The sequence below is a fragment of the Thunnus albacares genome, chromosome 6, assembly GCF_914725855.1.
Source record: "Thunnus albacares chromosome 6, fThuAlb1.1, whole genome shotgun sequence".
Taxonomy (NCBI): Eukaryota; Metazoa; Chordata; class Actinopteri; order Scombriformes; family Scombridae; genus Thunnus; species Thunnus albacares.
The window spans coordinates 26521446-26546452 of NC_058111.1; the positions used below are offsets into that span (position 1 = coordinate 26521446).

The following is a 25007-nucleotide window of genomic DNA, read 5'->3' on the forward strand; positions in this document are numbered from 1 at the left end:
GAAGTCAGAGAGCGAGCACAGGAAGTGGACAGACAGCATCCTCCATCCCTGAAGGCTTTCCCTTGTTAATGTATGCTAAAATACCTCACACACACACACACACACACACACACACACACACACACACACACACACACACACACACACACACACACACACACACAGCACAGAGACAGCCAGCTGGGTTGATTATGAGTTATGAACTGACTGAATGTGAACTGGATTGATCCTGACCCTGGTTCTCTAGTGCACACATCCAATATTAATACTACTGCTATTCATTTTGTTAAGAGGTCATAAGTAACATTTTGAGGTCTTACACTGTACCCGAGTATTTCCTTCATTTCAGAGGGAAACACTGTACTTTTTACTCCACTACATATATTTCACAGCCTGAGTTGCTGGTTACTATACTGATTAGGATTTTCCACACAAAACATATGATCATCTAATAAATATATGATAGATTGTTATAAATAAAACTGCCAATAAGTAGATTAAATGATTAAATATTAAAATTTAGCTATTAAAATGCTACTGTTAATGCATCAGTGACAATAACGTAATATATAACATAACACTCTGAAAGGCACCATTCTGTCTGCATAGCAACAATTTTATTTACATTTTGCTGATCATACTTTTATATTTCTACTTAGGTAAAACTTGAATGGAGGACATGAAATGCAGTATTTTTAGGATATTGACACTTTTACTTAAGTAAGATGTCTCATTACTTCTTCCACCACTTCTTGATTTCTTTGTCAAAGTTATTATAATGTGTTGTAATGTGGCAATGTGACAACAAAAAGTGTTTGAAGGAACTCTAACATCTAAGTGAGTCTCACTTTCAAATGGCAACCATGACGCGAGAAATTCATTTACAAAATCCTTCCTACAACATCCAGCCTTCCCCGTTTGTCATTGGGTTTATTTCTTGACAGCCTTGTTGGTGTGAATGCAATTCTGTGTGACGATCGAGTATCAAACATTATGTATTGCTTGCTCGCACGCATATTCTTCAATAGAAGATTGCATGTTTAGATGGAATAATTAATTATTGAAAAAGGTGTGCTTGAAAACAGGGTTTTGTATCTGTTTTGTAAACTTGTACCTGAAAGTATGTCTGTACTTGTAATCTTAGTTTTGCAAGACTGTATATTTATGTTAACTGTAAATTTTATGCTGCACGCTTGCATATACATACTTGCAGGCTGAACAAAACGCTGTTTTCAAGCACACCTTTTTGAATGATTTGATATTCCGTATGTTTATGCTTACATTACCACACAACAATAACAGAACTTTGACAAAATTAAGCTCTTAAACTTCAATTTTAAATAAACTTCCACAACACTTCTAACTTAAGTTTCATACTGTAGTGAAATGAAAGGAAACTGTGAATGGAAGGCAGAAAATTACAACCCTGTGCTATGTATCAGAAGGTGGCAGGTTGTAACATAAGCACGATTTGTAGTTAATGGGGTAAAACGTGCACCGTCAGCAGTATGGTCCTTTAAAACCTGTCCTACTTCGGAATTAAAGCTGTAATTAAAAGTGTCATCACCTTTTTGATCACTGTTTGAAGTAGCAGGACAACAGTTCAGGACAGGAGACCGATGGAGATGACTACACAAACTACAGCACAAATCATCAGCTGCAACCTTGACTCTGTCTCCTCTACATTCTCCTCCTGTATCCAAGCTGAGAAACCTCGGAGGATGTTCTCGGACCTGTCTCATCCAGCCTATTTATACCTCTCCCTCTGTACCTCTGGAAGAAGGCCAAGAACAATCAGGACCAGGATCTCTGGGACTTCAAAACAGCACCTATCCGCAGGCAGTGTTGAATATAATGGGTCTGGGCTCCACACATCACAGGCAATTTATTCCACTTATTGATTTTACTTCACTATTGCTTGTTTTTATTTTGAAACTGGTCACTTTTTTCCTACATCAGTGTGTCTATTTGCCTGGTCTTGCTTGACTTATTGGTGAATTTATTGCTGTAATTTGTACCGGGTGTTTCACAGGGGAATAATGTGCACCTCAGTTGATATGGCAACATGACTTTGAACCTTGAAAACTTCATGTAGAACATTTGCAATATGTGCTTATTTAGTACTTTACAAAGAGATACTAGACACTCATAGCTTAGCAAACACAGCCTGTCAAGCTTGGGATTTCTCCACATAGCAAAAGCGGTGTGCAGGGTAAGAGTAAGATATTCTGCACTTGAATGTGGTGTGTAGTATTTGCTTGCTGTGTGGACATCGGTCTGGGTGTTATCAGAGTTCAGGGTTACGTTAGCGGCTCGGTTGTGCTCTTCATCTGTTTTTCATCCCCAGCAACCCCAGCCAGACTTATTATCCTGAGGGATAGCTTAACGTTTGCCAAACACATCCTCATCCTAAGAGCCCTTATTTTTATAGTGTCACAAGTGAAAAGTACCGTTTGAGAAACCGAACAATAAAGCATAAATCTGACCGCCGTCTTAGTATGCAAGATAAGCAGCCGAACAGGTTTATGTTGAATGCAGAATGAAATAAGAGTCTGATCTTACATTTTTCCTTGTCATACTTAACAATAGCCTAACTAGCTCTACACTGCAATACAAGGACAATGATTCCCATGTCCTTATACTGGTGAGAATGCTGTCTTTTTGACTGGGACATGGGGCTTTAGCCTCAGTCTTTTAGCATCATGTATGTAGCCAGCTGCCATGAAATGCATGTCTTAAACCTTTTCACAAGATTCTTGTTTTAAAACAAGTCAGCTTTAAACACTTGAAAGTCAGCCAGAGACAGCGTTGGCTTATTAAGCAACAGCAACAGCTGTCATTTCAAGGAGCAAAATCGATGGTCACCGGCTAGAAATGAGAAGACTGTTTCAATATGTGTCTGTCTGAAATCAAGGACAATCAAGGACCCACTGTTATCACTATACACTAGCAATAGTAATTAAGGGGGCCGTGGTTTAGCGAACAGCCAGTTAAACGAGGTGTTGTGTTGAGATGTCTGATTGGTGTGGAAAAAATAAGTCACAGTCACTCCACCTGATCGTATTCGGAGCCGGCCTCCAGCAGACTCTGCTGTATGGCGAACTGCAGAAGATCCTCCTCCTCCTCCCTCATGCTGTCTCTCTGTTTGCCTCCTAGCATGGTGTATCCAGGCGGGGGCTCAAACACACACGGGGGAATCTCTCCGGCTCGACACGACACTGCAGCACACACAGGGAAGGTAAAGGGTAAGAGATGGGAAGGTGTGTTATCTAACAGAAAAGGAGATTAGTCCCAGGTAAAGATGAGGAGCAGGAACGGAGAAGAAGAGGAGTCATTTCTGAGTGAAAGGAAGAGAACCCCAGAGCAAAAGAACTTATAGCAGGTCATTATCTCTCTTGCCAAAATATTTCCACTACTCAACAGTGTGTATTTTTATGGGACTATCACTCAGGGTGGAGCAATTCTGCTAGATAACATTGAGCATTTCCAGAGAGGTTTCTTCTGAGCGGTCACACAATGATTTATATCTGTTTGCTGCATGGCTGCAGATTTAAATGTGGCTGTCAGGCTTCCGATTATAAGATAGGATGATGAAAATGAGTCATAATCTTGCACACAACACAAAGAACATAACCTTGCATCCAACGTCAGCAATAAACGCGGCTCATAACTCTATCGTGCAACTGTAAACTGAAGTACGACCCAGGTACTGCAGTAAATGTTGGAGATTTATTAAACAGCTTGTTGGAAAAAATCAACACAGTGTAAATCTACAGCTGTGACTCGTCATTAAGGAGAGATGACACTATGATGCATGTCACAACTGAAAAGTGTAAGCGTGTGTGTTCTCACTGGTGGAGCTGGAGCTGGAGACGCTGGAGGAGTCACTGCCCGGAGACGGGGTGTCTGTCCTCGGGGGGTCCCTCTGTCCGTCCCCCTCTACCCCTTCGTTGTCGGCGCGGCCACCCGTCCCTTCCTCGCAGCCGTTCAGGTTGCTGAAGGTGATCCTGGCGTTCAGGATGTGGTAGAGAGGGATCTCTGCAGGAAGTGAAGTAACCACGCATTATCTTTAAAACGATTCTGACATTTTTAAAAATCGTTTTTCCTGCTTCCTCTGTCTTTTCTGCTCCTTTTCTCCCTCTGTCTTCATTTCTTTCCATCCATCCTTGTTTCTGTTTATTAACTTTTCATTCTCCCATCATCCCATTCATTTAAACAACCATCATTTTAACCTCCCTCCCTCCTTCCATCCATCCATCTCACTCTCCCGGGCCCTCACCGATCTTAACAGGGAAGCCAGGCGGCAAGCGCAGAGTGATGAAGTCACGCAGCTTAGCGAACAGGGCGTTCGAGATCGCCATGAGATCGATGATAGGCACCACTTGTTCTGCCAGGGACAGAGGATGGGACTCACACAACCACAACTTGGCTTTAAACCTTGAAAAAGGAAAAAGAAAAAAAACACAAACACATTCTGTGAAGACGCTGAGAATTAACAGGGGGAGAGTTTGCTGATGAATATTACAAAATACAATTCTGACAAGCATTATTGTAGCAATTTATGTCCTCATTCAGGCGATTAATTCCTTGGCCAGAGGTATACAAAGGCATCGATTACATCAGCGAACAACGACTGTCCACAAGCTGCTGAGTCGTGTTCAAATTGAGGCCAATCAATGCTTATATTTTAACTTGTCCGATAATGAACACGAGATTGAGAGGCAGCTCTGCAACCTAAAAGATTTCATCCTCATGAAGCCCTGCCACTTTTTATTTAGTGAAGAACAATGAGACTGACTGATGAAAATGACAGACAGGCCAATAATCAGTTAGAAGAACAAAAGCCGGATGATTGGACGGCATTAGAGAAGTTACTGGCATGATACAGGAAACTCAATCTGACGATGTGGTCAGATGGCAGGATATAGAAAACCACAAACATTAGCTACATTATCCTTACAAATACAAAAAAATATAAAAAACAAATGCTTCAGTTTATCTTCTTGCTTGATTTTAAGACCACAGGCAGTTTTTAAGTCTCTCTTTAATCTCATATTTTCTTTTTTCCTCTAAAAAAGCACCGCAGGGTTCCTCCATTTTTTATTTTGTTTTGTTTGGTAAAATAGTGAAGTAAGGATGATGTCATGAGTCATCTAGACAGAGCTGTGTGATAGACTGCAGAGACGGTCTGCGTAATTGTTTTGACTCTCCACCATCTTTGTAGAAATCTACTCCTCCAGTGTGTGAAAATGTGTGTGTGTGTGTGTGTTTATCTCCAGCTGTTATTTGTCCGTCTTTCACCTCTAGATCTTGGTGGTCAGCTGTCACGGATGGCTGTTTTTACTGTGTGTGTGTGTGTGTGTGTGTTTGCCTGTCTATTCCATGCCCATCAATTTGTCAGCTCTGGCACTTGGCGGCGGGCTTAGAGGGCGACTTGACTGTATGCATGGCTGCCTGTCTGTTTTCCTGTCTGTCAGTGTCAGTCTGTACGCTGCCACGCCGCTCACCTCTGGGTCTTGGTGGTGAGCTGGCACGGGTGGCCGATGTCCCTCTGAGTCGGTGACGAGCCTGGGTTGAAGTATTCCTCAGCCGTCAGCGCTGAAGGATTGGTCACCGCAGGACACGACATCTGGGTCACCAGGGCCTGCAGAGAGATGGAGGAAATGTAAATAATGGATAAACAGGTTTGTTGATCAGTAACAGTGACTCAAAGATTTACCAAGTGTCAAAATTTCTGGTTTTTAAAATTGCCCATCTCTGCTGCGGAATAAAAACTCACCACCTACTGGGATTTCGAGGCTTTCCTTTTACCTACTGACATCTTCAACAGCTGAATGAAAAAGAAAACTTTGCTCTCAAGCCAAAACTTGAAAGCAAATGACAAAGCAGTTTTCTTATTTCAGCTTTTTACATCATTACAATAGATCCATCTGTTGGTCCGCTGCGCTAATTAATAAGCTACTGTAGCTCACTTGTCAACTGTGTGGCGGGATGTTAATAAACCTGTCAAAGCTAGGCTGCCATTACTGGAGGAGGAACAGGATGCTAAAGACTTATGAAAGGAGAGAAAATTCAATCCATGTTGTTGCATTTCCTTCCAGATTCAACGCCCCTTTAAAAAATCTTGAGATCTAGCAAAACTGAAACAAACCCACAGCTTTACAGTTGCACAAAATATCTGCAGAGGAAAGCTTTTGCCGAGCAAACACCCAAAGCGTGTGTCTCCGTGTTGTGCCGAGAGGACAGAGAGGCGTAGAGTTGAGAAGAGCAGAGGCGACGGTGAGGGGAAACGAGTGAAAAGAGAGAGGAGAAGGAGGAGAAGCAGGGAGGTATGAGTCATAGAAGCTCTCCAGCAGAAACAAATTAAAAAAACATAATCAATATTTGAGAGCAGGTTGGAGCCTCTGAGTGATTGTTTTACTCTGCAGGCATGCTCTCCTGTTGACACAGTGGACTCAGCGGCCAGGATTCATACACTCACCGTCCCTCGGATCAGGGGAGATGATGGGGGCAATGTTAGTGTTGAAGTTGATCATTCATTCATGATGACAGTGATGATTATGATATTGAATATGATTACTATTATCCTTATGGTGGCTGTCCACGATTCAATGCAGAGTCCGATCATGTCCAATCAAACATTACATCTGCAAAACCTCCAAAACTTATTATGTTATTTAGCAAATCTGTTTTTATTTCAGGATTTATGAAACTTTCTCAACTCATAGACAACAAAATGCAATATCTTATTTAAGGACAACATGTGAAAATCACCAAAATTGGAACTGTAGTCTTTTCAAGTGATGTCATGTAAATAAACTGTCTGCTCACCCCGTTGTTAGGGCCCATGTGTTGCTCAGCAATGCCCAGGAAGTTCTGCAGTGGAGTCTTTCCGCCTGCTCAAAGACACACAGCAGCAGTGAGAATGCAGTAACACAATCACAATGTACAATCTCTATTGAGTTTATGTACCACAGAGTCCCCCAAAGCAGGCCAACGTTGATGTTCATTCATCAAGAGATGATGAGACACAAGCTCATTTATCTTCACTGCAATTGTCTGCAGTGTGATCTCCCTCTACAATGATTTGCACAAGAGAACTTAGTGCAATATATAAGGTGTTTTGTATTGTGGGCTTCATCTGCTAAGAGCTGAGCTGAAATGAGCAGAAGTGAAATGAATTGATTTAAAGTGAATTATGCTTTTAGCAGTAAGAAACAATGAATAATCAAAAACTGCAACATCTGAAAGTTGTAATTTTAAAAATATTGATATAGTTAGAATAAATCCTCAATGTACCTCTAGACCTAAAACAACTCTCATATTACAGTCCGCAGGTAATGCTTGATTTTACAGGTCTCATTTTGTACTAATTTCAATTTTTAAGACATTTTACAGATAGGGTGGTGCAATTTGATACAAATTATTTTTAAAAATGGAAAAAAGTATTAAGTTGGTTTAGTTGGTAAGTTTCCACTCAATATATTTAGATTCATATGTAGTTCTTAATTTGCAAATATTCTTAATAAATTAGATTCTCAACGATTATTTAACAGACAGAAAAAAACATACTTTTCAGTGTGTGGTTTTCTGTTGTTTCTAAATATATATATATAAAATTATATTTCCTCTTATAATTTATACCAAATTGCACCGCCCTTCCTATAAAATTGTCCTAAAAATTTGTATAAAATTTAAGTGTTAGCAAACATACAGAGTTAAGAGTTTGTTATACAAGCAAATAATTGTGTGATGACAACCCACAATATGAAAATGACACGTGCTTCGAGGAACCTTTAGGAGTTCTGCAACAGTGAGTAAACCTATAACTTCCTGGAGGAACTCAGTCAAGTCAAATTGCCTAATTTGGATCTCAGATCAACCCACAATGAGGGAACCCTTTGTTTTTAGAGTGCATGTGAACACCACCAGCTGCTGCCTATTTAGATATGAGAGATATGACCAGCTTGTTAGCATGTGGTTTGGATTTTCTGGTGCTGCGGTTATCCTCGCTGACCAGAAACTGAATGAGTGCCAAAAGCAATGCAAAGGTCCAACAATTAGTGTTAATGTCAAAGGTGTCATGATGTGCTTTATGAGACAAGTGTCCACATTTTGACCTTTGGCCAACTGATGTGTTTACAGCTGCTGCTTGGCTTGGATACATATTGCACTTTTTTTTTTTTTACAGTATTAACAAAATGATGAAAAGTAGCACAAGGGAAGGGAAAATGGAGTGAGTCACTCATTCAGGAATCGGCGTAGCGCTTCCAACAACACTTCCCTCATGCATATTAGCAGAGTGCAGATGGGGATTGTGACCTATAAGCTCACAGCGGAGCGTGTGATGGTTGATCCTGGCTGACAGCAACAGTCCGGGGAGGGAAGCCTGCTAATCCTGTTTGATTTATTATCTGAACCAGAAAACGAGACAGAGCCACCGAGTGAACGTTTCGGGCTGTTAGCCGGAGCCTCAGGGTGATCTCATCGAGCTCAGGTGTGAGGGATTACTCATCAGTGACTCTTTTATCAGACATGTCGTAGCACTTAAGCTGGGGTTTGCAATGGCACAGAGGTGATAATGGAGAAAGTCAGCTGCGGCAGCTGTGACGCAACTATTATAAAGAACACCTTGATGGTCTTTAAAGGTGACAAATAGTCATTTAACTCTGAAGTATAGTTGTCAAACTACAGCGATGTACCTTTTGTCTTGTTCTTGTTCTGGTCTGACAGATGGTCAGTTCTGGTCCTGGTGATCAGCTCCACATTGGATGCCGCATACACCTAAAAAAGAATAAGAGAATGATAGTGATGAGAAAGTGATCAAGAAAATGATTTTTTCATTTTTACAGCATAAATGGCAAGTGAGCCACTATTTACATTTCTCAGCATAAAGGAAAATACATTTTATCTTTTATTTTCATCACTATCTCCAAAAATGTACAAAACCGTGATCTTAAAACTGTGTATTAAAACATGATTTTTGTGTACCATTACACCCCTCATTCCTTGTCTGCTGCATACAAGCCAACAACTTCAAGCTACAGTCCATAGCAGATTACTGGAATTCTTCACTAGTGACCACAAAAGGAAAATACTTAAAAAAAGGCTGCTGATTCTGAGTTTACGCTGGACACCGGACAAAGTAAGGAAGAGCTAAAAAGCAGCCAGGAAGGCAGAATCTCAACAGGAGTTGTCTGTTTATGTCTGTAACTCTAAATCAATGATGCAGAAAATAGATGCTTTTCAAGCAGCAGTTTTTTACTGTAGAGCCTGTCTGAAGTGCTTTTAAACCACTAGTGACAGATGGTGCTGGATGTCTGACACTTGTCTCCCATCCATCCCTCCAGGGGGTCAAGAAAACAAATGGGGTCAAGGTAATGCATGTGTCTACGCAATGGATGGACTTCTTTTTTTTAACTTTATCTGACAGGCCAATGTGGTGTTTTACATGCTGATGCTCATATTTAATTGTTGTTGGAAAATTCATCTTAAAATGTTCCGGGGATTCATTTGTCATAATTTTAAAAATGCAGAAGGTTATGTCCTCAAAAGTCTAAAGCAAAGGTTTTAAAATAACTTTGGGAATGATTGATTCTGGAAATGAAACTCTTCGGGTGTGGAGTGGACTTTCCGGAAATATTAAATAGAGCTCTGACAGCGGTGGTTTCTCTGGGCAGTGTGAAAGATCAGTGAGCTGTCTGTGCAGCCTGTGCTCTACCTTGGCTTCATATCCATTCACCGTCTCAGTCTTCTCGCTCCTCCATCCCAGTATACCCGTCTTATTCCTGCAATGGAGGTTCAACACACCCCAGATCAGTTCCCTGTGGTTTCAATAAATCAGCTCCAGTGAACATACTGTACAATTGCAGTGACAGTTGGTGTAAATTATTTTCCATCACAAGAAATCTGCACATAAGTACCTGAGAGAAATCACAAATATAGTACATATGAGAGAAAATTCAACCATCTCCTCAGACTGCAAGTCACAAGCCCTGGTTTTGCTTAAAATATACCGCCTGAAAACATTGCACCCATTGTCCTTGTGTGTCATCAGTGGGGATCAACAGTTCAGTGTGCAATTAGGAAACCTGCCCAGAAGTTAGTGAGGCATGTCCCATCGTCATGATCTGTTCACGCTATTGAGCTCCTTCTGGACAAAACCACTGAAAGTGACTTTTCTTTTCACATTAGTGCTTATATATTTGATGTAGTAATGTTTTTTTGTTAGTTAGTTAAGAACTTCACTGTCCACATTGTGGGAAATTATCTTTGGTTTCAACACATATAACATTAAAAACAATACAATACAGGATAATTGACAGGGTAATACAGGACAATAAAAAGGACAGGTGACAGGGACACATTTTGTATTAATATCAGGTATTTGGGATACATTTCAAATATGTAACAATTTTGTGACAGGTTTGGTCCACCATTTTCATCCAGACTGAAATATCTCAACAGCTGTTGGATTACCATGAACTTTGGTACAGAAGGGTTATAACTTTGGTAATCCTCGACTTTTCATTTAGCACCATCAGATCAAATAATTAATTTGTTCCATTTGGTTTATGACCACCTATAAACTACAGACATTCCCATCAGCCACTATATTTTTAGTGCTAATTAGAAAATGTCAGCATGCTAATATGCTCAATTAAAACAGTAATCATTATTGACATTACCTGCTACATAAAAGCATGTTAGCATTATATTTATGAGCATGTTAGCATGCTGACATCAGCATTCCGCAGCCTCACAGAGCTGCTAGCATGGCTGTGAGTAGCCTTGTTCTCTTGAATCCAACGTCAGACAAAGTTATGTCTTCTGTCTGATTCTTTGAAGTTATATCATAGCTCAATAACTGAGGGCTCAGTAAACTTTGTACTCGTTAACAGAACCATGAAACAGCAAAACTGAAGAGCTGTAGTTTTTGTGCATGGCTGCCCAAAGATGTATTAATTCCGGAGGTCGATGTCCTGCCTGCGGTGCTTGACAAAGTGGTTTGCTCTAAAGCATCATAAATAGATTATTGGCATGTAGACAGGAGTGCTGACCAAGGAAAATGCACAGAGGTGACACTGAGGTACAAGTCTGACAGGGAGATGATTACTCTCCAGCCCCCTCCTCCAGCCACCTCTCTCTCCCAGCTCACTTGTCTCTGTTGTTCACCTCTCTGTCATGCCATGGGCTCAGATTTAGGTATGATGTTAAGAAGTTGCTGACTTGTCCCTACCAATATTTTTACCGATCTCAAACGATCTCTCCATTCTAACTTGTGTATTTTCTGCAAAACGTGGGGTATTATGATAAGGAGTGAATGAGAACGGGGTATGAGGGACAGCCAACCTGATGATCTGGCAACCCTCAACATCGAGCTGTGCTCATTGACGACTAGCAACAGCCCGACAGCAGCAGCAGTAGTGGAGTTGGTGAGGTGGAAAATCTGAAGCATTTAGTATTTATAGGTTAAATGTTTCAAACATCACAGAACTGAAAACATCCTCACTGGACAAAACTAAGATTAGTCGGTTGAGATTATATTTAAATTTCAGGCGTGAGGTGTTAGCTATATTTGTGATTGTTGATCAGACATGCTGTTTAATTAAACAACTTTATTAATTTGGTGGAAAGTCCTCCCAAAAGCCAATTAAGACATCAGGTACTTTTAAAAGAAGAACCAAAGTGTCATTAACAGCTGAGCTTGGTTATAAAAATGTTCTGTATTCAATCCGAACATTAATCTTTGAAATTAATCAGAGAAATATTTGCAATTTAATTTACCTTGCAAGGCAACTGGATTTCATGAGAGAATCCATCATGTCTGGCTTCAAGTTATACCCTTGTGGCCAAACCAACAGTGGTTCAACCAATCAGCATCTTAGAACTACTAGCGGCTACGGGCATGGTTTAGGTGTGATGACAGAAAGAGGCGATAGCCTGTGATAGACGGTGATAGACAGATGGTTCATCCAATCACCTGCCAAGTATTTTTTGAAAGCGCCTGCCCTTTTCCAAACAATTTCTAAGGACGACTTCCCAGATGGTTCTGTATAACAAACCATCTGGTGTGCCAGGTTACTATTTGATGCCATCTCTCCCCTTTACTATTAGTGGATCAAGAGCAGAGTTATTATTGCACAAGTGTCATTAACATGAACATTATTTATGAGCTAAATTAGCCACAGCTTGTCCAACTGATCTGTTTGTGACTGTCAGGCATCATTTCATTATGAAAATCCTGTCAGCCGCAGCCTGAGCAGCACAGAGACACACAGACAGGTGAGCTACAGCCTCTCAGGTGAGCTCTGATGTCATAGTGAAAGATCTAGCCATAAATTCAGGAGCTGAATGAAAAATGATAAGAACAGAAGTTTTTGGGATAATCTAAAGGTAGGTTTGAGGATTGCTGTGGTCTGTCATTAACTCTTCATTTGCGTTGCCCAAATCAACAAACTGAAAGAAACACAGGTACAGAATTTCATGTGAAGTTTGACAAAAAATGTCTACCAAAGTTAAAACCAAACTTACTCACTTTTATCTCTTAAAATTCACTTCCTGTCTCCATGTCTCTTTCCACGATTCACCGATTTATCTCTGTGTCTCTCTGTAGTCTATTTTTCTCCCCTTTCTTCACCTACCTCCTAAACCATCGACTCCCCCGTTTTATGTATTGTGAGTTTTTTTCCCCATATGTGTCCCATTCATCTTTCTCTCCCTGTATTCTCACTGCATGTCTTATATTTCCTCTCATCTCTCTGTCTCATCCTCTTTTCTCTTCCTTTCAGTCACTTTCTCCATCCCCCTTCTTGTATCCCTACTTTTCTCCCCTTCATCTCTCTCTGTCTAAAACTTTACCTGTCCCGTCATCCGTCTCTCTTTCTGTCTGTCAAATCAGTCTTATCATACCACCTGAATAAGATGAGTTTTGTCCTCTATGCCCCTGCTTGCTCTAACCACCCCTCCCTTCTATCCTCCTTTCCACTTCTTTTCATCTCTATGGGCCTATCTATGTCACTTTATGTAAAACGAAGCCATAAAACTATACTGTCATCATAATAAAAAGCTCCAAATTGACTGTACAAGAGCCACCTGCTCATCTTATTTTTTTTCCCGCACCTTCTTCCCATCCTTCTTGATCTTTTTCTAGTGAGCTTATGTCTTGTCTGTCTCTCCCATGTCTTTTTGATCTGCTATCTGCTCCCCATTTCCATGTTCACCGGTGCATTTCACTTGCACTGGAGTGTTGAGCTTTAGTGAAGTGGTCTGAGCCTGATTCACACAGCCAGGAGCTAATTTGTTCCTTCCTCATGTATTGTAACATATTCATTTTTTTATTTTTTGACATTTTAGGCATTGAGTCCACATAGAACACAAAAGATCAAGAATGGAGTATTTGTTTAGATTAAAGTAATTGCATTTTGTAAATTATGGTCCCATTTAATAGACAATAAACCAGGGTGTTCTTTAGGGCATGGCTACATTGTGATTGACAAGTTGTTACCATGGCAACAACGTTGGTTAGGTAACATAACTATGACGTAACCCCAGATTTGCGTAGTAGGTGTAGCCATAGCCGTCGCTATTTTAGTGTTTTTTCAGTTCATGAAAGTTAAACGTAACATTTTGGTCGTCTAAAAATGTCTTCAGTGTTTCAGCGTTTGGTTGTACTAAAAGACCTTTAGAGAATCAGTTTTTAAGTACATTTTGTTTTAATGGTTTAAACCTATTTTTCGCTAGCGAAAATTAGCATTAACATTAGGATTATCATAGTTAACCATAGACTGCAAATGCACCATACTAATCAAGCTAGCAGCTAGCGATAGGGTCAGCTCCACCCAAAATATGGTCACTTTTGGCTCCAAAAATCCAAGATGGCGATGGTCAAAATGCAAACTCAAGGCTTTAAAACGGGAGTCCACAAACCAATGGTTGATGTCAAGGTGACTGTCTGTTATTTTTTAGTCTGTGGTTGAAGTAAAAACCCCTGAATGTTTTTATTTTGCAATGGGAAGATAGGGTTATTCCTTTTTACTCTCACTTTAAACTTGACCAGAATTTTAGAATGAACTCAGTAGTTTGCCCTTTCACTTGCTATACTGTAGATATATCAGTAATATGTTGGGTCAATGAACTGAATTAGTTCCACATGAGTTTTGTTGTCTCCATTTCCACCACTACGGCTGCTAGGGGTTTTCCTATATTTTGTGAAATGCATTGTGACAATGTGGGAAACAGCTACAGAGACAGAGTAACACAAAATTCAACAACACAGGAGAGATTCTCCTCCACTTACAAAAAAAAAAAAAAAATCAGCACTCGGAGCAGAACATGTCCTGTGGCTGAATTGCATCTTGTTGTATTGAGGATTCTGAGGTAAACAAAATTGTATCTGTGCTTGTTCTATGGAAGATTTCTCCCTTTATGACTGTTGAAGGTTTTTGCAAAATGGTGAGACTAAAAAGTAGCCTTTGCTCTTTAATTTTGAAAAATACACCACTAAATTACAAAAATGGGACCAGAGATGCAGGGTACATCAAGAACTGCTGTACATTGGTTTTTAAATGTGGGATTTTTCTATAATCCTTGAATATTTCATGTGTTTTAGGTGCACGCCTTGCTTGATTTACACCAAACTCTGGGTATTTTGAAGAGTAGAATACTGATGTCTCTCTTGTAACTACAATCTAACATCCTGTATTCTATGTATATTAATTGCGTCTGACCTCTCAAAGGCGATGTTGCGAGTGTCCAGCTGAGTGGTCACCACGGGAGCAGACAGCCTGCCTGCTACCTGCTCATCACTGGGCTGCGTCACCCCCAGTAGGCCCAAACTGGCGGCGTTGCTGCTGCAGGCGCCGCCATTTCCCCGGCCCGGTGAGAGCGCCGTGAGAGACGAGACGCACAAGGTCTCACAGAACACCAGCTGTCTGTCATGGTCGACCTCCATCACCTCGGCGTTGGAGTCTGGGAGGCAACATGGTGACAGACGAGTGAAGAGAAAAATGAGGGCAACGTTAGTGAGCAAGAGAGAGGCAGCTAACAAACTGAAAGTGGGAATGAACTAGAGTACACACATGTCCATGAGGCTGGAAGGCACAAACATACAAAAAGTATATGTAAAGGAAAGTCAAGAGAGATCACGATTGATGTCAAGAGACTGCTGAGGATAGACAGAGAAAAGGAAATAGCAAATTAAAGATCCAGGCAGGCATGCCCAGAAGAAAGAAACACAGAGAAGGAGGACATTATGCAGAGACTCAAAAAGAGTCCAGGAAAAGGTCAGAAGAAGGGGAATAATTCAAGGTGGTGAGAGCAAGAAAGATAAAAATAAAAGAACTGGATGAAATAACACAGAGAGGAGCCAGTGGAAAGCGCTGTGCAGTGAGGCTAGAAAGAGGTAGGTGGAAAGAGAAAGGATCATCCTCGAAAGTAAAGCGTGGTCACACCTGCACCTGTCTCTGTGAATTTTCTTCCTCTCAACATTTACTTGAAGCAAGTGCAACTGATAAATACAAGAATGTGTTTCTAGAAATTCATCTTGGACCTGTGAATTTACACAATCAGCCAGGGGAAACAGTGATGTCTTCCAGATGGTGCTCCATCACCTCATTTTGTAAAACATTACACTACCAAAATAATAACGGCAGCATCACATGCAGGCACTGTTTATAGCCTGTGATCTTTCTGCTCAATATTTCACCGCTGTTTTATTGGACTGAATGCAAATGTGAATGGAAAACCAGGAGACACAGAGGAAGATGAAGGAATAGAGGAAGGACAGTCGGAGGAAGCAAAAGGGAAAGGAGACAGTGTGACAAAAACATGCTCACTGTACATTCACAAGCCATTGCGCAATCTGATCACATATCTTAAAGGAATGGTTCAACATTTTGGGAAAATACTTATTTGCTTTTTCGCTGAGTTAGAGAAGTTAATCGATACAACTTTCATGTTCGCTGTGCGCTATAAATGAAGCTACAGCCAGAAAATGGTTAGCTTAACTTGGCATTAAGACTGGAAATGGAGTTTGTTGGAGTTGGAGCTGGACTTCTGACCTTGTCCCCTGAAAATGAAGCTTCGGTTTCCTCTCTGCCAGGTCATCTGTTCAAAACCCATCAGGGTGGTGTCAACGCGGAGACACTGACCACTCTTCCAGACTCTGTAGGTGTCACTGGGGCAGATACGAGACACCAGGGGCACTGAGGACAAACATAGATGTACTTTTAAATCATAATAAGTTAGACAGAAACACTGTAATTTCCCCAATTTCCTGTAATTTCTAATGCAGCAAACGTCAATCATCCTTCTGGTGTTTTTATTTGGTTCATGCTAGAAGTACTTTGGCTCTGTTCCCTGATAAGTCCAACAATAGGTTTCAGAACAGACATGTAACAACAACAATATTCTGTATAAAAATAAACATACAATAGTCTCAACTTTTATAAATCATACACAGTGGAAGTACGTCCACTTGTGGTTTTGTAAATCACTTGATATAAATAGCACATGCTATTTAATTCCAAAACCAAGGCCAGGAAGTGCATGAGAATCAGTGTCCAGTACAACAGGAAGAAACAGGCCTCTTCATCCCCAGAGGGAGATGTTAACATGATGAACATGATTAATTCTGACTGGTTGCTACTGGACTGCTTTACTGACTGGAGTGACACACAGAGAACTGGACTCACCCCAGCTGGTAAACTCCCATTTCATCTCCACATAGAAATCCTGGGCCTGGACAGAGAGAAGAGAGCAAGGACAAATGAGAGAGTGATGTACATAAAGAAAGAGAGAGAGTGGGATGAAGAGAGAGATGGAGGAAGAGAAAAAGAGAGAGTGATGAATTTAAAGATGGATAGAAACAGAGAGGAGAATAGCAAAGTGGAGGGAAAGAAAAATGGGGAGAATGCAGTGATGCTGCTTCACTGTCTGTGCCAAAGATGGTGGGACTGGCATGGAGAAGTGGTTGTGTGTTTGTGTGTGTGTGTGTGTATGTGTGTGTAAGTTAATTATAGAACTGATGGATGGAGGGATAGATGGAGAATGATGTGGGTGAGATGTACGAGTACTCATTGTCATTTTCAAAGTGTGAGGGTGTTGTGTCTACCATATGAATGTGTTAGTGTGTGTGTGTGTGTGTGTGAATGTGTGTTAGTGTGTATTTGTATCAGGGAGCCAGCTGGAGGAGATACACAGGAAGACAGACTGTGTGAAGGCAGTTTTCTGCACCTCTGCTACTGTTCTCTGCAGCTCTACCGCTGCAGCATCTTCAAAACGATCTGCTGCACCTCCACACTTTCCTGTCAGGATTATAAGAGTCAACTTTCTCTACAGGCTGCTTTTCCATCACTGCTACGGTGCTCAAGGGAATAGCAATGACTCAAATTACCTAGAGGCAGAGGGTTTTGCTACACAGAGACCCATCCCTGCGAGTGTATCTCCCTTGTCAAATAGTAAACAAAGTTATTAATACCTTCAAACAAATCCAAGAATATTTTCCCTTAGAAAACAAAAATGTAAATATTACAAAGAATCTACATTTCAAATGAATGCAACTCTGCCTTTGTAGTTTTGTTTCATGTATGTAATTTTGTTTGTGTTCATGGATGTGTGTGTGTGTGTGTGTGTGTGCGGTCATGAGAGTGTTTCTTTTTCCATGTGTGCATGAAAGTGTTTGTGTGAAATCCCACTTGGCGCAGTCGCTCCAGAAGGATGGGGATGCCCGCCAGTCTCTTGGCAGTCCTCTGGTAGTCACGGTAACGAAGCACTAGACGCACCAATTCTGGATCTCTGGTACTCACCGCCTCCTGAAGAACTGAGTGAGAGAGAGAGAGAGACAGAGAGAGTAAAACAGAGCCAATCACTCAGGCCTCATCTAAAATTTATGTACATGAACAATTTCAGGGGTCAGTGAGAATTGCCGAAACTGAAGTAGGCCGAAGGAAAAGCTGGTAGGACCAATTACTGCAGCTCGCCCATCATTCATCAGACCGCCACTTTGCTGTTAATCTTACAGGCTGTTCTACACTTGGAACAATTATAGAACAATTTCCTTTCTCTCTCTTTATAAGCAGACATCTGAATAAAGGCTAACACACACACACATATACACACGCAGTTGAAACAATCAACATGTAGTTGGATTCTTATAATGTAATAACAAAACCAGTGAGTGCATTTACAGACACAGTAATCAGATTAAGATACACAAAAGATTACTTTATGATACTCTACAAACACAGACGCAACACAGAAAGAAGAACAAAAGGTTTCACTTTTATAGCAATTAATCCATCACCATCAAGAATCCATTTACGTGCAGCGTTACACAATCAAAAAGGGAACAACCGCAAAAAACCCCAAAAATCTAACGATGAAGGTGGGATATGGACAATACTTATTGGAGTAAAGGGTGTTACATCAGCCAATGTAATTTCAAGGTTAAAAAAATAATTGATTTCACACTCCATTACTCTCCCATTGCAAGACATATCTCCACATTACATTTGCACAGTGTCAGCAGAGTAGAGATGTCTGGCAGCAGCCGCCTGTCGCTCTGTGAAAGACGTGGTAACGGAGAGTGTTCGAGTGTTGTGATTGGTTTGTATTTTCAAAACCAATCAGAATTATTCATCAAGAGGCCAAAACTGTCCACTGCCATTGTAAAATAGTGCCAGTTGGAAATGTGAAAATTTTATTGAAAGCCATTTTGCAAATACAGTGTATAACATATCATATATTATAAATTACTGGAGTTTTTTATTGTAACCAAGGAGGCCACCTCCAAAATCACTGCATTTTCAGGCCATTTGTGATTTGTTTTTTCACTGGTTTACGGCAGATGACTACGGCTATATATGGCATTAAGCTCTTTTGATGTGCAAACATGCAAGAATGGCAGAAACTGCCTCCTTTGTACATACAGTAATTAAAAACCTTGTCAAAGGTTTCTCTCATTCACATGTAGGTTGTTAGTCTGAATGCTTGTCACTGCTGTGGGTGACAAAAAATCAGTCATCAACACATGTTTATTATTCACATGGTCCACATCCATTAAGTCAGTGTTAAGACCAACAGGGCACAGTGCATTACAAGGAGATGTTCCTCATTTATTCAATGCTTCCTAATGATTGCTTATTGATTCAATATACAGCTCCCATATTGACATGCCTACAACAGCAAGCAAGAAATGGGGGAGGCAGTGTCAGACAATTGTTTTTTTTACATATCCAGTGTGTCTTTATGATCAGACTATCTCCCTTTGAAAAACTTATTTATTGACATTAAAGGTGCTGCAAGTAGCATTTTAACATCAATAAATGGTAAAACTGTATAGTAAAGGTACAAAAATGCCTTTAGTTACTAAGGAATGAGTAAAGAACAAATCATGAACTAGTTTTTCGGGAACTACTTGTTACTTATTTGTTCATCAGTTATCAGTTAGTTCCTGATTTTTTGATTTATGTTTTATGATGTCATAACTTATGATTTGTGTTACCCATAAATCATTTTCACACTTATACAATGTTAATTACCATAAATAAAAAAGACCATCAAGACTGCGAGAGTTATTGAGATTGTGTGCATTTCTGTACAGCACATATAAAGGGAGGATGGCACTGTTCTACTAGTGCAATTAGAACAAAAGCTTTGCCAGTTTCTAGCAATGATAAATACTATGAGGAGTAAAAATCCATAACATATTCTTCCAAAGAAAGCAAAAGGGTTCCTGGGAAGTGTGGTCATAATTTTGAGTACCCACATTAACCACTGGTGTGAGATAGAAACTACCAATCATCTCCACCGTGGTCTCATTGTTTACTATAATTATACCAGAGTGTCATAATTAATATAACAACTATATATTATTGTATAAAATGCTGCTCATAGCACCTTTATCTTGAAACAAACTACAACCCTTACACAGCACCCAATAATACATCGTGTACACTGCACACTGTGTTTTACTAACACACAAATAAGCTCAGTGCCCTGCCCCCCAACACACACACACACTCACCGGTCCATCCATTGCGGTTCTCCTTGCTAACGTCAGCTCCGTGCTGCAGCAGGACCCTGGCACAGTCCAGGTGGCCCAGCGTGACAGCCAGGTGGAGAGGAGTCCGGCCACGAGGGTCCAGAGACTCTAAATCAGTCTGGATGCAAGAAGGGGGGAGAGGAGGACAAGAGGGAGAAGAGAAAGAATAGAAAAGAGAGGGAAGTAAATGGACAGAAAGAGAGAGAAGCAGAGATTAAGGAAATGGAGGGAAAGAAAATAAGAGAGGGGTGGAGTAGAGGAAAAGAGGAAAGCAGACACAGAGAGATAAAGTAGGAGGAGAGGAAATTGGGGTTAATTTCATATCATTGTAGTGCTCTTCTAGCTCAGACAGAGTGGTAAGAAGAAACAGACAAATATAATAGAGACACAAGCGTGACGATGACGACAGAGAGATGGAAAGAGAGACAGTGACAGGTGCTAATTGATCTGTCAGCACTCCAACGTGGCTGGGTGCTACACTCCTGCAGCATCCCACTTATTTTCTGGGCTGGATGGACTGGGATTAGCTACTGTTTTAACCAGGCCTCCACACCCACCTAAAGCTTTTTAAGCAGCCTTCTGTCCGCTATTCTTCAAAAGATGCAACTTTCAGCTTAAAGGTTTGCCAGTTTGAATCTTGGCCAAGAATGTGAACAGGTAAAGTAAATAAGCAGCACTCATCTCAGTTTGTCATGACACTGAGCAAAATACTTATTACATACAGTTTATTATGGAGCCTCTTTCAGACCAATAGTATTTGTTTTTTCTACAGAACATTGGGTGCATATTTAAGCCAAACAAATAAAAGAACAAAAGGGGTTATTGTTCAATGCCAGGCCATGAAAAATTGTGTATATCTAATTTTGTGGCCTGCTTCATGCTTTTTCAAGTCTGCAAAGAAATAGTTTGACATTTTGTGGAAACCCGTATTTGCTTTCCTGCCCAGTGTTAGATGAGTAGATGGGTGTATGCTAAATATGTAGCTAGAGCCAGTAGGCTATTACCTTAGCTTAGCATAAAGACTGGAAGCAGGAGGAAATAGCTAGCCTAGCTCTGTCCAAAGTTTAAAAAGTCCATTACCAGCACCTCTAAAAATATGTTGATTAGCAGGTGTTAATTGTTGGCCACACACAGTGACTTCCAGCTATAACATCCCATAAAATGATGTTATTTTTATGCTTTGCATAGTTATATAGTTGCATAGTTAATCTGTGCTTTATAGGTGCTGATAGGTTTTTGGGTTTTTTTTATCTTCAGACAGAGCCAGGCTTGATTTCCCCCTGCTTCCAGTCTTTATGCTAAGCTAAGCTAACTGTTTCCTGGCTATAGTTTCATATTTAAAGTGGAGATGAAATGGAAAATGCCTTTTTAACCCTTTTAGATCACATCCTCAGTCATATTGTGCACCTACTTAACAATATATAGAAAAAAAATCAATGTCTTTGTATTTTTATATCAAAATCCAATCATGTTTTCTTCCTGTAAAACAAAATATGACATATGCTGGTGGATGTCACCAAGGAGGTGAGTAGTAGTTTGTAGTAGTAGTAGTTTGTTTGTTTGTTTGTTATGACACGCCCACTTTTCAACATTCAAATTCCTCACAACGTTATGTCCTGACTGTCTATCCTGTTTCACTCGGAGATATGTCACGATATGGAAGTTAGATACTCTGGAAATGCCGTTTCATCTGAACTTTAATGGACAGACTTTCGACAAGAAGTCAAGAAGTGCACTTACCAAAACTAATCTTTAAAGGATGCACAATTTTCCAGGGCACAAGGATTTTGCCTTTGTCATAATGAATGAATAACGGATGCCTGTAGGCATACGTCATGGATAGGTGAAAGGAAAAAAAAACATCTCATATATCATAACATATATCATCTGATTTTGATATGTTTAGTCATGGGAATAAGTAGTGAGCCGATGTTAGAAAGTATTGTCGCAGTTTCTACAGCAGAGACAGGGTGACGTCATTACTGATCAGCAAGACTCGTCTGTTACAGTAGCAACAATTTGTTTATTACAACACGAGCTGGTGCTTGTACACTTGATGAGATGTCAAGTCTCCACGCAATTCATTTAATTTAATCAACCACTAGCTGTATTGCTGTGTGCGAAACGGCCCATCCCTCTCTCTGTCCATTCCTCAGGGCCCAGGCCGTCCTATGCACCACTGTTTTGATGTTGCTTCTGTCTGCAGTGCGCTCCAAAAATCAGCAACTTATTCTACACTGATCTCAGTTCTGCCATACAATTAAACAGTGCTGCTGACGGCAACCATTATCCCGGGCCTGGGCTGATCCAAGGTCAGTTCTGTCAATCCGTTGCAGGCTTGAATTCTAATTAAGGATTACTCTCAGAGATGAGTGTAGCGTGACTCAGAATCAGCACTTAAAGACTTTGGGGAAGCTGTGGAAAATTCTTTCGAGGAATATAAATGTGGAGAATATTGTCAGTGCCTCAGTTGTTCTTTATAGTGTGTTTATAATATTACTATGTACAATGTATCAGAAATATAGCTGAGCAAGTATGAGTCCTTATTGGTCCGCATACATCTTTAAATCAAAGCAGTTTATGGGGAGAGGAATGTTTTATAGATTTTACGCAACTGAGAATAGACCAAACAAAAAACTTGATATGAGGAAGGTGTCGTAAATGTTTATTGGGCTAGGAATATGATAATAAAAATAACTGGCAGCCAGTGTCCAACACAGGTTAACTGTTACACTCCAGGAAACACACATTGTGAGCAGAGACAGAGACAGACCCAGCAGTTACACTATCAATCAGTTACTGCAGCCTTCTGTTTCAATTATTTGCAAGGGAAATGAGGAAAACTGCATGGGATACAGACAAACATGGACAAGGGTATGGATGCAAACACAGACACTAAAATACACACACAAATGCTCACATACGCAATGAAAATAACACATTAAAATATTTAAATATGTACTGGATTGACTTCTGGTAAAGCCTAATTCAATAGAAGAGCATGATAGCATGGTTTCAGTGTGTTAATAGGTGTATTATCTGTGTATGATCTCTAACTATCCACTCAGCAGCTTTCTCTTCTCCTCAGCTCCTTCTAAAGTAACCCTGGGACAGAGTAAGAGACACAAACTGTAAACAGACATGAAAAATGTGCATATCAATTGTAAGGAACTGCCTGTCAGCAACATGTGAGACAGGCAAAGACGGGGGGGAAAAAAAAAAAGAAACAGAAAAGAGCGATGGATTGCTGTTGCAAGCGATGGCTATGGCAAACATAGATATGGGGAGGGGTGAGGAAGGAGAACAGAAGGCAAAAGAGAGCGAAGAGAGAGGGAGGCAGAGAAGGGAACTGAAGGAGACAACAACAGGAGGGAGTCCCTCTGGAGCTGTGGAGACTGGGGAATAGAGGGAGGGGGTGTCATAGCAACGCGGGGGAAGCAAAAGAGCAGTCAGCTTTGTTTGAGTGAGCCGGACAACGAAAGGAGTCCAGGTATAACATGCAAATACAGCCACTTTCAGTGCTCTGTGTGTTTGTGTTTGTGTGTGTGCACCACAGTGACACTGCTGACAACATGTGCTTAGGCAGCATAAATGTGGAGAGCTAAAGTCACAGGAAGGATTTCAAAGTCCAAACTAAGGCTTACATCATTTAAACAACATGCGGAAGAGAAAGAGACATGTGAGCAAGTGTAACTCACCACTCAATAGTATCAATAGCAAGTCTTGGAAAACATTTCCACCCATAATTTAAATGGTATTTTGGAGAGAAACGCCCCACATATTGTTGTTAGGACATTTAAGGGAGAGAAACAGAGAGACTGCAACAGGGCTAATGGAAAAAAGAGCTACTTGACTTTTCTTTAATTTCTTTTCTGTTTACAGCAGTTGTACTGTCTCACAGCTGTCCTTTCATCCATTGCTCCCCCCTTCAAGTGGCTGCATGCAATGTTGGTGATTTTCAGTATAGGCTTATTTTTCCAGCTGTACTCGATTTAAATTACTCTATATACAAGAGCTGAGGGTGGAAATGCAGCTTAAAGACACAAGGGAAGGGACGGGTGAAAGAGGGATGAACAGAAACATGTGGTAAGGTGGTAGGAAACAGAAAGATAGGGAGGGAAAGTCAAGAAAGGATGGCAGCGGGGTGATCACAGAGAAGAGGGAGGAAGTAGGAGAAGACAGGTCGGTGAGAGTACAGGATGCTGCCAGAAAACAGTGTGTACAATATATAACACAGGATGACAGGGAGACTATCGACCAATCCACTGAGCTGTTAGCTTCTGTAGCTGCTTCCCTCTTCCCAGCTACACCTGATGTAGCTGCTGTCTGGCTAAAAGTCATAATTAAAAAAGAAAGAATGGGAGAATATATTTCACCTGTCTTCTTGGTTTATATTTTTTCCTCCTCACTTTTTTTTTTTCCTCCTTACCTTGCACTTCTCTGTGATGCATTATACTTCCAGGCATGCAGTATTATTTACGACATCCATTAAGCAAGGATGCCAGATTAAAGCCTGAAATGTTATTGAGTGCTATTTTTGACCTCATTCAAACTCAGAACCGGCTTTAGCGCCTTGCTCAAAGGCAAAACAGGCATGGCTTGATATCTTCATCGAGCAACCTCTCCACCATCAGCTCTCCGTCATCATTGGTAACCAGCGCCTACCCCTTGTCGAATTTTCAAATCAACACAAGTATGTGAGAAATTTATTGTGATAACACCTTTGAGCGCTGTCAGAAAACAGCAACGTTCTCAAACAGTAGCCTTAATGATTCGATGTGGTTCGTTTGGTCCAATTTGCATCAAAAGTAGCCGGGACAGGGAGAAATTGAATGTGGTGACAGACAGCAGTCAGAGTTAGTAGAGCGCATAGCGAGCAGCTACAGTTTAATTTCAAAAAGAGTATTTACAAGACAGAATTCAAGAGGAGGCTTAAAGAGGAGTGAAAAAGCGGTGGTGACAC

At 40.6% G+C, this 25007-nt stretch overlaps 1 protein-coding gene across 2 annotated transcripts in view; it reads right to left on the reverse strand.

Annotated features, from left to right (window-relative positions):
• ankrd13b (ankyrin repeat domain 13B) overlaps positions 1 to 25007 on the reverse strand; it is a 40791-nt gene that overhangs the window by 2643 nt on the left and 13141 nt on the right. For both annotated transcript variants that reach the window (XM_044353614.1, XM_044353615.1), the window contains exons 3-14: positions 20027 to 20162; positions 17697 to 17821; positions 16695 to 16740; positions 16062 to 16205; positions 14730 to 14970; positions 9722 to 9788; positions 8703 to 8784; positions 6832 to 6896; positions 5508 to 5644; positions 4280 to 4437; positions 3853 to 4038; positions 3055 to 3218 (exon numbers count right to left, since the gene is read on the reverse strand). In XM_044353614.1, the coding sequence (XP_044209549.1) occupies positions 3055 to 3218; positions 3853 to 4038; positions 4280 to 4437; positions 5508 to 5644; positions 6832 to 6896; positions 8703 to 8784; positions 9722 to 9788; positions 14730 to 14970; positions 16062 to 16205; positions 16695 to 16740; positions 17697 to 17821; positions 20027 to 20162 (1551 nt within the window). The remainder of the gene's footprint in view (positions 1 to 3054; positions 3219 to 3852; positions 4039 to 4279; positions 4438 to 5507; positions 5645 to 6831; positions 6897 to 8702; positions 8785 to 9721; positions 9789 to 14729; positions 14971 to 16061; positions 16206 to 16694; positions 16741 to 17696; positions 17822 to 20026; positions 20163 to 25007) is intronic.